General features: G+C 40.6%; 1 protein-coding gene across 1 annotated transcript in view; it reads left to right on the top strand.

Annotated features, from left to right (window-relative positions):
* LOC123246491 (glutathione S-transferase-like) overlaps positions 1-8,202 on the top strand; it is a 48,481-nt gene extending 40,279 nt beyond the window's left edge. The window contains exons 3-5 of the mRNA XM_044675369.1: positions 3,965-4,106; positions 6,222-6,353; positions 7,858-8,202. Coding sequence (XP_044531304.1) covers positions 3,965-4,106; positions 6,222-6,353; positions 7,858-8,010 — 427 coding nt within the window. The 3' untranslated portion in view covers positions 8,011-8,202. The remainder of the gene's footprint in view (positions 1-3,964; positions 4,107-6,221; positions 6,354-7,857) is intronic.
* Positions 8,203-13,578: the final 5,376 nt, after the last annotated feature.

The raw sequence follows: 13,578 nt of genomic DNA, 5'->3' as shown, positions 1-13,578 counted from the left end.
GGCAAATCATTCCAATATCTTAGCCAAGAAAATCACAAATGGGGTCACATATATATATATATTTAAAACTCTTACCATTGGTCTTACAATCAATACTGGGTACTGATTCTAAGGCAGAAGAACAGTAAGGGTTAGGCAGTGGGAGTTAAGTGACTTGCCCAGGGTCACACAGCTAGGAAGTGTATGAATTCACTTGTTAGTGCTATAGTCATTATGTTTGGTTTAAAGTCTGGTGTAAATGCACTTGTATTTTTTTTTCCTTTCTCTTTGAATCATTGTATTTTATCCCATAAATTCTGTTTTTTAAAATTTCTATTACATCCCTGATCATGTGATTCTCTTCTTCTATTTGATCCCTAGATTTAATCTTTGCTTTTTCCATGTCCATAATGTATTTCCATGCCCAAGTTTCTTATATCATGGTTTTTATGTCTTTTCCCATTGCCACACCCCTTGGGCTTTTCCTTATGTTACCAGGCTGTTTCCTGGCATCATAAGGTATGATGTTTTTCTGTCAGTACTTGGGAATAACGTGGTTTTGCGCCCTGCGCTATGCATGCTGACTAGGTGATGCACAATTGTGATCACAACATTTGTTTTCTTTCTTGTGATTGTTGCATCTAAAATTTGTGTATGTATTATTGTAATTGCTTCTTTTGTTGTTGTTGCTGTTAAGTTGGGCTTTGAGGTGACAATTTTTCACTATATGCCCTAATTTCCCCTAAAGAAAACACTTTATATTATTATTATTAAAGTTATTGCTAGTTTCTTTGGGTTGTTGGTACTGAGGTCTGGCTTTATATTTGTGTAGGGCTGCCAGGTTTTTTATTTCCTCTAATTCTTTTTGTTTGATGGTAGATTTAGCCTCTTTTAATTGCTCCTTTAAATCTTTTATGATATCATCTTTTTCTCTAATGGATTCTTTGTATTCTTTGGCTTCCTGATTTCCCAAATGAACATATGCAGCAGTTTTACGTAGGTCTTCCAAACTCAATGATTCCCATATGGGCCAATGCAAATTAAAGTATGTCCTAATTGGTAGGGAACTGCCTTAATAAACTGCCTTCTTATGTGCTGCAAGTTGGGTTCATTTAAGTCTTAGAACCCCAAAATTGTTTCCCCAGATTTGACAAGCCTATCTAAATATGTTGAGGGGTGCTCATTTATCTCCTGCCTTAACTTTTTGAATTTTCCCCAGGAATCAGGATGCTTAGCAAAGGATTTCATAGCTTCTACAAGATCTTCCCTAGCTCTTCTTAGGTATACTAGGTTTTGAAGACTATTTAATTCTAGATCTTCATATTATTGTGGCTAAGATGTTAAGTTTTTGTTCCTACAGGTCTCCTCAATAAATTGTGCTTTCTCTGCTGGTGCAAATAATTCAGAAAGAATTTCAATGTCTGAAAATGTGGGATCAAAAAGTCTTAATGCTCTCTTAAATTCTTTTATGACCTTGAAGGGATTTAAATAAAAGGCAGACATTCATTGTTTTAAGGTGTCTAGATCTGCAGCAGTGAATGGCTTATACCTTTTTATATGGAGAAATCTAGAATCTGGCTGCAAAATCATGTGATCAATAATTGGTAATATTGGTACTGCTGGTGCTCTTGCCCCTTCCTCTACTTTCTTTGCTGTGTCTGTATGTGCCTCAGTTGTTTGCATTGCTATTTCTATTTTGTCTCCTGCTATGATCCCCTTTTCCACTTTTTTTAAACCCTTAACTTCTGTGTATTGGCTCCTGGGTGGAAGAGTGGTAAGGATGGGCAATGGGGGGTCAAGTGACTTGCCCAGGGTCACACAACTGGGAAGTGTCTGAGGCCGGCTTTAAATCTAGGACCTCCCGACTCTAGGTCTGACTCTCAATCCACTGAGCTACCCAGCTGCCCTCCTTTTTCCACTTTGAAATGAGAATTCTCTTCAAGTAACTTTGCTATATCCTTTCTTAATGTCATTATCAATACAGTGCTATCATCCTTGTGTCCTAGCAATTTATGCACTAAATTCTTTAAGGACCAATAGAAGTGGAGGAATGAGATGATGACAGCAATTGTGGTTGGTATGAACGCAAAGACTCGACCTATTTCTAGCTTCAACCATTGACAGGAATCATATATTTCTATGATTCCCATTATATAGCCTGGGATCACTACGATCCAGAAATTATAAATCATAGTTTAAAAGTTGTATAGTAATGTAAGGATTCTAATCATGGTACAGTGTTTTCCCATGGATGGATCCATTCTACCAGTTTGAATGTAAAAATTTTATGGTACTGTACCTTTAAATTTTCTTTGATTAACTAAGTTTGTCCCCTTTGCTATGCTGTAGATAGGAGAAAATTGGCTGCCATCTGTTTCAAACAGAGGCTTTTCCCCTCCTGAATTATTTAGGTACTTTACCTAAGCTGGCTCTGTCAAAATTATAATAAGTATAAAGTCAGCTGACCAATGTTATGACAGAGGGGAGAGAGAGAGAGAGTCTATATGATGAGACTCTCTTCTAGCTCTCCTCTCTTGCTAAATATACACTGGGAGACTTTGAGTGGGTGTCACTCTGAAACTGGGTGACCATGATAGTCATACTGCCCCATAGGAGTTGTGGGTGAGGCTCCCTATAAGATGAGGTATGGGGTACCCGAATCCGATTCTGAATGAGGGCAGGGTTCACACAAACCTCCCCCGAGATCAGTCAACTTCACAGCGGTTTGTCTGGCTCCAAGATGGAGGCAGCTAGTCCAAGCTGTGGTTCCCCTCCCCCTTTTTGTCACTCAGGCTCTCTGGAACGCTATCTGACTAATGAATGGCTTTTATTAATCACAATTCAGAGATTGGGGAAAGGGGTGAAGGGCAGAGGGATTTGGGATGCCCTCTTCCCTATTCTTATGGAGTCTCTCAGGAGGGAACCTTTGGGGTTCCCACTCCCAAGTGTCTCCCCCCACCTCTTCTCCTTCAGATTCTATTTCTATTTTCTATTTCTATCCTTTTCTATAATTGTAAGTTAGACTGGAAAGGGTCTCTCAGCAAGGTTGGGTAATGGGGGTAGGAGACTAAGAGATCACTCCCAAAATGGAATCCAGACATTTAGCTGACTTGATGGTTGAAGTCTTGCTGGGTGAGATGCGATGGAATCTTTGACCAGGGAATCAGGGTTTTAATGTCCAAAGAAAGATCCTCAGGAAGCCCTCAGGACTGGATTCAAGCTGAGATGTCCTCCTCCTTTCTCCTTCCAGTCCTCCACCGGAAGACCTCTCCTCCTTCCTCCTCTGGAGAATTACCCAGAATTCTCTCTGGTCCCAACTATCAGTAACTGTCACCAACTGCCTTCTTCTGGCTCCTTTTTTCCCTTCCCCCTTCTACGAATCCCATCCTTACATGAGTCACCCAGCTGCTGCCCCTGAGGTTTATATATTTTTTTAACATTCTTGGGCAGTAAGAATAATGCATTCTTTTTGGGAACTTCCTGCATGCCAGCAACTTTGTTTTTAGGTTGTGGGACACTGAGCCACCTACCTTTTAAGAAGGAATAAAGTGCAGTGTGGGAAAAAGATGATAAGATCAAAGATTTTAGAGCAATAAGAGGCCTTGGGAGTCACATTTTTGTACAAATAAGGAAACCTAGACATAGGAAGCTTAAGTGACATGCCCAAGGTCATAGATAGTAAGTGGCATATCTAAGATATAGTGTCAAAGTCAGGAAGACCAGGTTCAAAACTTGCCCCTGACACATATTAACTGTGTCATCCTGGACAAATCATCCACTGAAACTGTTTCCTCATCTCTACAGTGGGGATAATAATACCTCTAGTGTCTAGATTTTAGTATAGAGAGGCTCAAACGAAACAACATAGGTAAAGAGCTTTACAAATTTCAAAGTGTTCTCTCATCATCAGTTGTGATCATTAAATGGTTCTTCTGTTTTTTCTGTAGTTAATCATATTCTTATTGATGCCATTTTCCTTTTCCAGGATTGACATGTATGTGGAAGGGATGAGAGATCTGAATGACATGATCATGTACTACCCACTGTGTTATCCTGGAGAAGAGGAAAAGAACCTCAACTACATCATAGAGAGAGCCACTGAAAGATTCTTCCCAGTGTATGAGAAGGTATGAGGGGCTTCCCTGAAATTACAAATGCCTTCTCTACTCCATTCAGAGCACATTTGTGACAGGGCAGAAATGCTGGAGGCAGCATGGTACAGGAAAAAGACCACAGGCTTTGAGGTCAGACACACACACAAATAAGTACAAGATATTTTTTTTTGGAAAAAATAACTGGGTAGTATAGTGCATCTTTATGAGTTCCAATCCATCCTCAGATACTGACTGTGTGACCCTGAATAAGTCACTTAACCCTGTTTGCCTCAGTTTCCTCAGTTATCAAATGAACTGGAGGATATGGCAAAGCATTCTAGTAGCTCTGCCAAGAAAACCCAACCTGGAGTCACGAAATGTCAAATACAGCTTAAAAGACTGATCAACAGCAATACTAATAAGTGGAGATGGGGCCAGGGAAATTAGAGACAGTGAACATTCTGGGCATGGTGGCCAGATTGTGCAAATGCATGGATGCCTTGAATGAGCAACAGGAAGAAGGACAACCAGTCTGGACTTTAGGCTGTTTGAACAGGCATTACATAAAATGAAGGCTGGAAAGTTAAGATGGAATCAGATTGGGAAAAGTTTTCAATTCTACAGCATCTAACATTAACAAGTGTTTTATGATTGCCAAAAGCTTTACAAGTAGCATTTTACTTACTTTTCTATATCACCCTCACTTTATGGGTGAGGAAATGGAATCTCAGAGAGATGCAATGATTTGCCCAAGATCACACAGTAAATGGCAAAGAGAAAAGGGGAATCAAGGTCCTTTTGACTGCATGTTGCATATTTCATCTATAAGATATCTGTATTAAATTATTTAAATTATTAGGCTGTAAGTTTATAGATGACAACTTTTACTGGAGTATAGGAGGCAGTATGTTATAATATAAAACAAATGACTAGATGGGAGATCTGAAATCTTGGTTCAAATTCCATTTTCTAGTTGTATCCCATGGCCACATCACTTTAACCTTGGTGGGTCTCCTTTTACTCTTTTGGAAAATAAGGGAGCTGGAGTAGATGACCCCCAAGTCCCTAATGCAACTAAAACTGCATTTCTGAGTGTCAATGAAGGGAATATTTTGCCCAGCTATTCATGGTGCTTCAAGCATATATAGTGTACATTATGTCTGTCTATGTATGTTGCTGCATCCTCTTCCTGGTACAGTAGAAAAGCTCCTTGATGGCAGAAATTAGGTTATTTTTTGTCTTTGCATCTTTACCATATAAGACTACATATAGTTTTTTTGTTTGCATTTGTACTATTGCTTTGTTGAATAAGTTTTAAAATGGAAGTCAAGATTGGGGGATACTGATGCCATGAGAAACTTTACTATCGATTTTTAACTTAGATAGTAAGAATAGCTAAATTTACAAAACACTTATATGTCTGGCAACTGTGCTAAGGACCTTTACAAATATTATCTCATTTTATCCTTATAACAACCATGGATGTGGAGTAGATGCTATCATAAATCATTTTACAGATAAGGAAACTAAGGCAAACAAAGACTAAGTGATGTTCCCAGAGTCACACAGCAAGTAAATGTCAAATCTGAACTGGAGTCTTCCTGATACTAGACTCAACACTCTGTCCAGCAACACTGACCTCCTTGATGTTCTTAATGGGAGACTTTCCATCTCTTGACTCCCAGGAATTTTCACTGGCTCTCTCCCATGCCTGAAAGTCTCTCTACTCTCATCTCTGGCTACTGGTTTCTTTCAAGTCTCAAGTAAAGTCCCACCTACTGCAAAGAAATTTTTTTTTCATTTCTCCTTCATTTCAGTGTCTTCCTTCTGAGACAACACTAAATCTAGTCTTTATGTAGCTTGTTTGTTCATAGTTGCTTACAGGTTGTCTCCTCTGATACTCTGAGATCCTTAAGAAAGGGATCTTTTTTTTAAACATTTCTTTGTATGTGCACCACTTAGCACAGGACCCAATATGCACCAGGTGTTTAATAAATGCTTGTTTCTTTAATAACAAAGTAGCAATAAATTTTTTCTCTGTTTCTCCTTCTACACTATATTTTCTTCTGTATATTTTTGCTTTTTCCATTATATTACAAGTAATGTACCCTTTATTCTTTTCCTTCTCTCCTTGTCACTGATCTACAGGCATTAAAAAGCCATGGGAAAAATTATCTTGTTGGCAACCAGATGAGCTGGGCAGATATACAGCTGTTTGAAGCCATCCTAATGGTTGAAGAATTGAAGTCAGATGTTCTCTCTGCATTCCCTAAACTGCAGGTAATCCCATCAAAAGTGTCACCATTTACCTTCTACATACCCATTGGTGTACATGCTGTCTCACTCCTTCTGAATATAAGCTTCTTGAGGGCAAGAACTGGTTTTTTTCCCCTTTTCATCTCCAGAGTTTAGAATAGTACCTAGAACACAACAAGTGATTAATACATGCTTGCTAATTGACTTAAAAGATCTGAGATTTCCTTTCTATGGGTCCTTTATCTACTGAGCCTAATTCTATTTGGATACCCAAGCTCCCTTCTTAGATGGTCTTGATGAGCTGCTGTGGTCAAAAATAACCATCAATTATTGAGCACCCTTCTGGTGATGAGCCCTAACTAGTTTAGCCGAATGTGTCTTTGTTCAAAGTTTTTCTAGCATGGTGGGACCACCTAGAACTTTATTTTTTTAATTTAAGTTCTTTATTTGGCTGTTTGTCACATTAAAATATCCAATGAACTCTTAGAACCTAGAACTTTCATTTTACTAGTATAGCTTTTAAGCATTATTGGTCTCCTCCATACTATTTAACAAACAGAGGAGAATTTTAATGGAAGACATGCTTAGAATAAGGCCCCAAATTTGATAAATTCATTAATTTATTCACTAATAAATATTTGGCAACCATATTTAACACAAAATGTTACATTGGTCTTTGGGAGTAGAGGTAGGGAAATATAAAAATGAATGTCACAATCTTTCCCTCCAGGAGCTTACAGTCTCTCAAATTATCCCAAGTCTTTCCTTTTAGATTTCCTAAATAGTTTATGTTAGGGGGCAGGCATTGTCTAAGGTCTAATTCATTGGTGTAGAGAAAGCCCATTGGGCAAACTCAACCATCAATAAAAATCAACAGTAACTCTGTAGCTTATAGTCATAGTCTGAGAATAATAAGAGGTTAAGTGACTTGTTCAGAGTCACATAGGTAGCATGAACTGAGATCTTCCTAAGTGTGGAGGCTTCTTGGTGCTCTGTCTCCTACCTCAAATTATCACTTCCATCTTGGCTTTTAAGAAGGCTATATAAACAATTAAGAAAATAAACCAATGTGAGATACACACTTTTTTCCAAACCCTTACCTTCCATCTTAGAATCCATACTGTTTATTGGTTCTAAGGCATAAGAACAAGAAAGGGCTAGGCAATGGAAGTTAAATGACTTGCCCAAGGTCCTACAGCTAGGAAGTGTCCAAGGCCAGATGTGAACTCAGGACCTCTTGTCTCTAAGTATGGTTCTATCCATTGGGTCACCTAGCTGCCCCAGGTTAAACATTTTAAAAAAGAAAAGATGATTGTTTCTTCATATGTTATATCATTGAAAAGGGGGCAGAACAAGGAGTTCCTAAGGACTTTCAAACCTCATTGCTCACAGAGTGAAAATGTTTGTCAGGGCTTTCCCCCAGGATAAAATGGCCCTGGATTCTTGGCATGAGCAACCCTGGAGCCCTGCTCCAACCTGCAAGACTAATTGCTTCATTTATAGGTTGTTTCATTATTTTCCATTTCAGGAGTTCAAAGCTAGAATGGGAAAACTCCCCAGCATTCAGAAATTCCTTCAGCCTGGAAGTCAAAGAAAACCAAAAATGGATGCCAAAAATCTTGCAGTGGCAAAAAAGATATTCAAGGTCGATGACTCGGTGTTTCTTAAACATATGAGCTGAATATTCAGAAAGTGTTCTAAGGAGTGCAATGTTTTAGTTTCCATCCATAGTCATAATACTTGGAAGTGCTCCTGAGACATTCCTTGGTTGAATAACCAGCAGACCTGATGCCTCCCTGTAGACCTTCTTATAAATTAGAAAAATCTAGTAATAAATGAGAAGAATTAAAACATTGTTTATTATAAAACTTCATTTAACCAGAACCTCACCTAAATTTGTGTCATGGAATTATATATTTTTTCATTTCATTTCATTTTAATTCTGAATTTAACAGACCTGTAGATTTGGAGCCAGAAGAGATCTTAGAGGTCATTGAGTCTTGCCTCCTCCTTTTGTTGTGTTTTAGTCATATCTGATTTTTTTGTCACATCATTTGGGGTTTTCTTGGCAGAAATCTTGGAGTGGTTTGCCATTTACTTCTCCAATTCATTTTACAGATGAGGAAAATGAGGCAGAGTTAAGTGACTTGCCCATCTCAGACACATGTAGCGTTTGAGGCCAGATTTGGACTCAGGAAGATTGGTCTTCCTGACTCTAGACCTGGTACTCTATCCACTGTGCCACCGAGTTGCTCCCATTTCCTCTTTTTCCCAGAGCAGAAATTGAAGCCCAGAATAGTTTAATGTTACTTTCTCTTAGTTCATACAAATAAGTGGTAGGTCAGGGATTCAAACTCAAAACAACTACAAAATGTGGATGAAAATAGCACTTTGATTCCTGGATTATTATGAGAATCAAATGAGATAATAATTGTAAAACATTTAGCACAGTGCTTGGCACATAGTAGGCCCTCAAGAAAGGCTTGTTCCCTTACCTCTCACCCCCCACTCATTCTGAATTCAACATTATTTCACTGTTATGCTGCCTCCCCTCCAATTTAACCAAAATTTTCTTCATTCTTTTTTTTTTGTAGGGGAGGGAGGAGAAAGTTACAGATCATGAGAAAATAACATAATAATAACATTTATTTTTAAGAATTTTTAAGAATTACTAAATGATACATTAGATTCTGTATAGATCAAACCTTTTACACTTGCCCTAATGACCATCAGGATCCTCAACGAGAGAAGAAATATTAATTTATATTAATTCTATAAGATTTAGGCAGGAAAATAGTCTGATCCTATTTTAGAGGGATTTTTAATTAAAAAAGAAACAATGGTTTAACTCAGTTAAGCAGAAATTTCAATTAAAGAAAATGTCTTATTTCTTCCTCTCACATTTTTTCATCATGGTTTTACTTGAATTTTAAAAAAAGATTATTTTTAATACATTCAAGAAAAACAAAGATTAACTTTGCAAATTTCCCCTTTTTGACTTGTAAACTCAAGAGACAGTTTCAGGAGAAAACTAGTGGTTTCATTTCTCTATGCAAATAATATACTTCAGAGCCATTTTGTTAGAATGAATTCCAAAGCAAGGTAACTTAATTCAACACTCAGAGGTAGAGTCAAGGGAAGCCAACGTTTTCACTTAGTTTTTGTGTGTCTAATATGTCCTTTCAGTCATCTTTTAGGAGAGTTCAATCTTGTAAGTCCAAAGTAAGTGTAACAGTGGTGGGATAGGGTGGTGGTAGTTGTTTAGTTCATCTTTATTTCACCTTCCCACCTCACCTTACTGTGGACATAATGGTTTCAGACAGGGATGGGGGGGAGGGGTTCCCAAAATAAATATTTTTTCTCAGTTCTTGAAGTTTTTTTTTTAAAAGGCACCTATAATTCTCTACCTTTCCCCCTGTCTAGGAGAGGAGAATCACTAATGGCAGACTCCCCTCTTCCCCTATCCCCACAAAGTGAAAATACAATCATAGAGCCAGAGAAAAAGATGCTAAAATGGCAACTTTATTAGCTTTTGCCCCAAAGGACATTCCTCAGCTTGATTACTCAAGGAAATGCCAAGCATTTAGGACAGTGATGACAAACCTTTTAGAGATGGAATGCTAGACCCCACCCCTGCCCCACTCCACAGACCAGGTATCATGCCCTTCTCCCCTCTGATTGCTGGGCACCCTGCCACCCCAACCCTTTCCCTACACAGGGGAGGGAGGAAGAGCTCCCATTGGGCTGGTGGGCAGAGGGGTGGGTTAAGTGAGGAATATCCTCAGCAAGTGTAGAGAAGGGGAGGAGAGTGGCCTGAGTGCTCGCTCCCCACCAGCTTTGCCACCTGTGAGCTGCCCACCTTAACCCCTGTGCTTGCCCATTAGACTGCTGGATAGAGAAGTGGGTGATGTGAAAAAATGTAGTCAGGCACTGTGGAGTCGGGGAAGGGAACAACACTGCCCAGTCCCTCTGCCTCTCTAGTAATAAACTCTGGGGGGTGAGGGAGTGGCAGGGGACAGGGGACAAAGCAGCTGAGTGCCCACAGAGAGCCCTCTCTGTGCCATCTTTGGCACCGATGCCATAGGTTTGCCATCACTGATTTAGGACAACCAATTTATAGAATCCACAATCACAAGCCTCCCCTCTTATCTCCCTCCTCCCATCCTTTTATCCCTGTTAATTCTGGTCATCAGGACCCTGACTTCTAAACTGAGGTTTGAAGAATGGTCAGGAAGTTCAAAGGTGCAACAAAATATGTATATACAAAGGAACAGGATCATCCTTTTGACACTGTGGTTCCAGGAAGATAAAGAAGTTACTTAAGTTGTAAATTGTCCTTGGGCAGAGGCTCTTTGTTCATCTCTAGGAGCTTATCTTCATACTAAATTACTCATCTCTGGAATGCAAAGTAGACAAACCAAAGGGGATAAATGATTTTGAGTTAGAGAATGGGGGAGTAGGGCTGTGATGGTCATCCTATGGCACGTATGCCAAAGATATCACACAGAGCTCTCTCTGTGGGCACGCAGGGCCATCCCTGGCACAGCTGCTCCCTTCCCTTTCCCCACCACTCCTCCCTTCCACTCTGTGCTTGCTCCCTCCCCTGAGTGGAGCACTCAGGCCATGTCCCTCCCTTCATCCTTTCCCTGTCTGGGACTAGGGGCCAAAGCCGGGCAGCAGGGGGTGGTCTCCTCTCCCACCATCAGGTCTGGCCCCACCCCCTAAAAGATCTGTACTTTCTTCCTTCCTTCCCCACCAGCCAACAACAGTCTGTGGGTGGTCCCACCCCCACAAAGGCTAACTGCACTCCCTCCACCTCCGGCTCCACCCCAACATGGGTTAACAACCCAAAAGGCAGGCGGGACTGGATTCAGGGATGGGTCCCATGGTGGCAAGAGGTCGCTTCCCCCTCCCCATCTAGTACAAGTTGGCTGGGAGCTTGGCCCTTGTCACTGAATGCAGGGGGTAGGGCACCCAGTCTCTGAGCCACCTCCCCACTCTCAGCCTTCCACCATCTTCCTGACTCTATGCCCAGTGCTCTGTCCTCTGAGCCTTGTAGCGCCCAGGGATCTCAGATCCTGGTTTCTTGGACTGGGAGCCCGGTCCTGTTTGCCCCATGTGTATGCAGACTGTGGGGCAGCAGTCGGGATGAGGGGCTCTGAACGCAGTTCGAGGGTAGGACATGGCATGCATTTTAGGGGATGGGCAGGGCATGGCACAGAGTCCCTAAAAGGTTCTAAAAGCGTCACCATCACTGCGGTAGGGCATCCTTATTATAAAGGGGGTCTGGGGAGGGAAACTAATTCCTAGCTGGAGTTTTTGAAACTATTGGGGTGCAGGGAAATCTTAAAACACTTCTTATGAGAAAGACACAAATTTATCCCACTCAAGCCCCTAAGCTCTGAGCTTTTTTTTTTGTTTGTTTTATGTTTTTTTTAAAGATAAACAAAGTAAATGTTTAAAACAAAACAAGACAACCAGACTTTTCCCATACCCAAAGAAAAAGACTTCATAGACCGATGATAGAGCTCAAAAGGAAAAAAGAAATGCCCCAAATCCTGGCTTATCAAGTCACTTGTTTTCTCCGGACTTCAGTTTCAGCATCTCTAAAATGCAATATCAAGTGATTGACTTCTGAGGTCTCTCTTCTAGCTCTACGTCATCTTATGAAGATACCTTTTTTTTTAAAAGCCTTTTTTTGAGGGAGGGGGAAGCACATCAACACACAGTGCCTTACACCTTATAGGAATTGGATTTTTTTTCTTTGCCTTGTGGTTCCCTCAGTTTTTTGGCCACATGGATAGGCACTTAATGAAGTTGGCAAACTAGAAGTTAATGGAAGTTATCCTACTGACCTGAGGAAGGAAGTGGAATAATAGATTTTTTTAAAACCTTTACTCTCTACCTTAGGATTGATATTAAGTATTGCTTTCAAGGCAGAAGAGCAGCAAGGGCTAGGCATTTGGGGTTAAGTGATTTGCCCAGGGCAAGATTTGCACCTAGAACTTCCCATCTTTAGGTCTGCTTCTCTATCCACTGAGTCCCCTAGCCACCCCAGAATCATCCATTCTAAATGAAGTCATGAAAAGTCAGGTGCTGAAAAATAAAAATTATTATAATATATATTTGTATTAGAGGCAGAGGCAGTGTTTGAGGTTTTTGTTGTTTTTACATTTCTTTGTATTGCTAGTACTTGACATAATTCCTGGCACATAGTAGGTACTTAAGTGCTTGTCAAAATACTATTCTCTGATCTATCTTTGATCAAAATCAAAACTTTCTCCCTGATCTCTCCCTGCTGTCTTCCTCCCCCAACCACCACTCAAGTGCTCTCTTTTTCCATGTACAACCTCAGGATAAAGCTTGAGATCTATGCTACTAGATATCACATATCTTAGGTTGCTTTCTTGTTTCCTAGATACAGAATCTTCTGTGGGTTGGGCACCAGGGGACACACACACACACACACACACACACACACACACACACACACACACAATCTAAATGCTTATTTGTGCAACCTGGGATCTCTAGTGCCTTACTGAGTCAAAGATTCAGCCCCAGAGACAAACCTAACCCTTCAAGAATACATACCCCAGGGGGCAGCTGGGTAGCTCAGTAGATTGAGAGCCTAGAGATGGGAGGTTCTAGGTTCAAATCTGGCCTCAGACACTTCCTAACTGTGTGACCCTAGGCAAGTCACTTAACCTCCATTGCCTAGCCCTTACCACTCTTCTACCTTGGAGCCAATATACAGTATTGACTCCAAGACAGAAGGAAAGGGTTTAAATAAAAAAAAAAAAAGAATACATACCCCAACATAGTCAAGAATTGTTAGACACCCCTTTCAGGGCTCACACAGAAATTGCTGGGGAGCCATACCTGGACATACCATCACACTCTCATCTATCCAAGGCTCAACTCACTCTATTAGCTTCCACACAATTCTCTCTTTTTCCTCCCAGGCTGCCATTGTTATTCATTCTGTCCACATCTCTTAAGTGCTCTCTATAGACCCAGGGGTCAGGTTCCTATAGATTGCCAGCCTCTAGAGAATGTCCTAACAATTTTTTAATCCCCTAGGACCATGATAGTGAAACTATGGTACACGTGCCAGAAAGGGCATGCAGAGCCCTCTCTGTGGGCACATGTGCCATTGCCCAAGAGAGTTTATTACGAGAAAGCCCAAGGGACTCAGGGGCTGAGCTGCTCCCTTCCCCCTCTCCATAGTGCTGGAGGACATTTCTCT

This window comes from Gracilinanus agilis, chromosome 4 (genome assembly GCF_016433145.1).
Source record: "Gracilinanus agilis isolate LMUSP501 chromosome 4, AgileGrace, whole genome shotgun sequence".
NCBI classification, from domain to species: Eukaryota; Metazoa; Chordata; class Mammalia; order Didelphimorphia; family Didelphidae; genus Gracilinanus; species Gracilinanus agilis.
The sequence above is the reverse complement of the archived record's forward strand: the minus strand, read 5'-3'. Positions and strand labels throughout refer to the sequence as shown.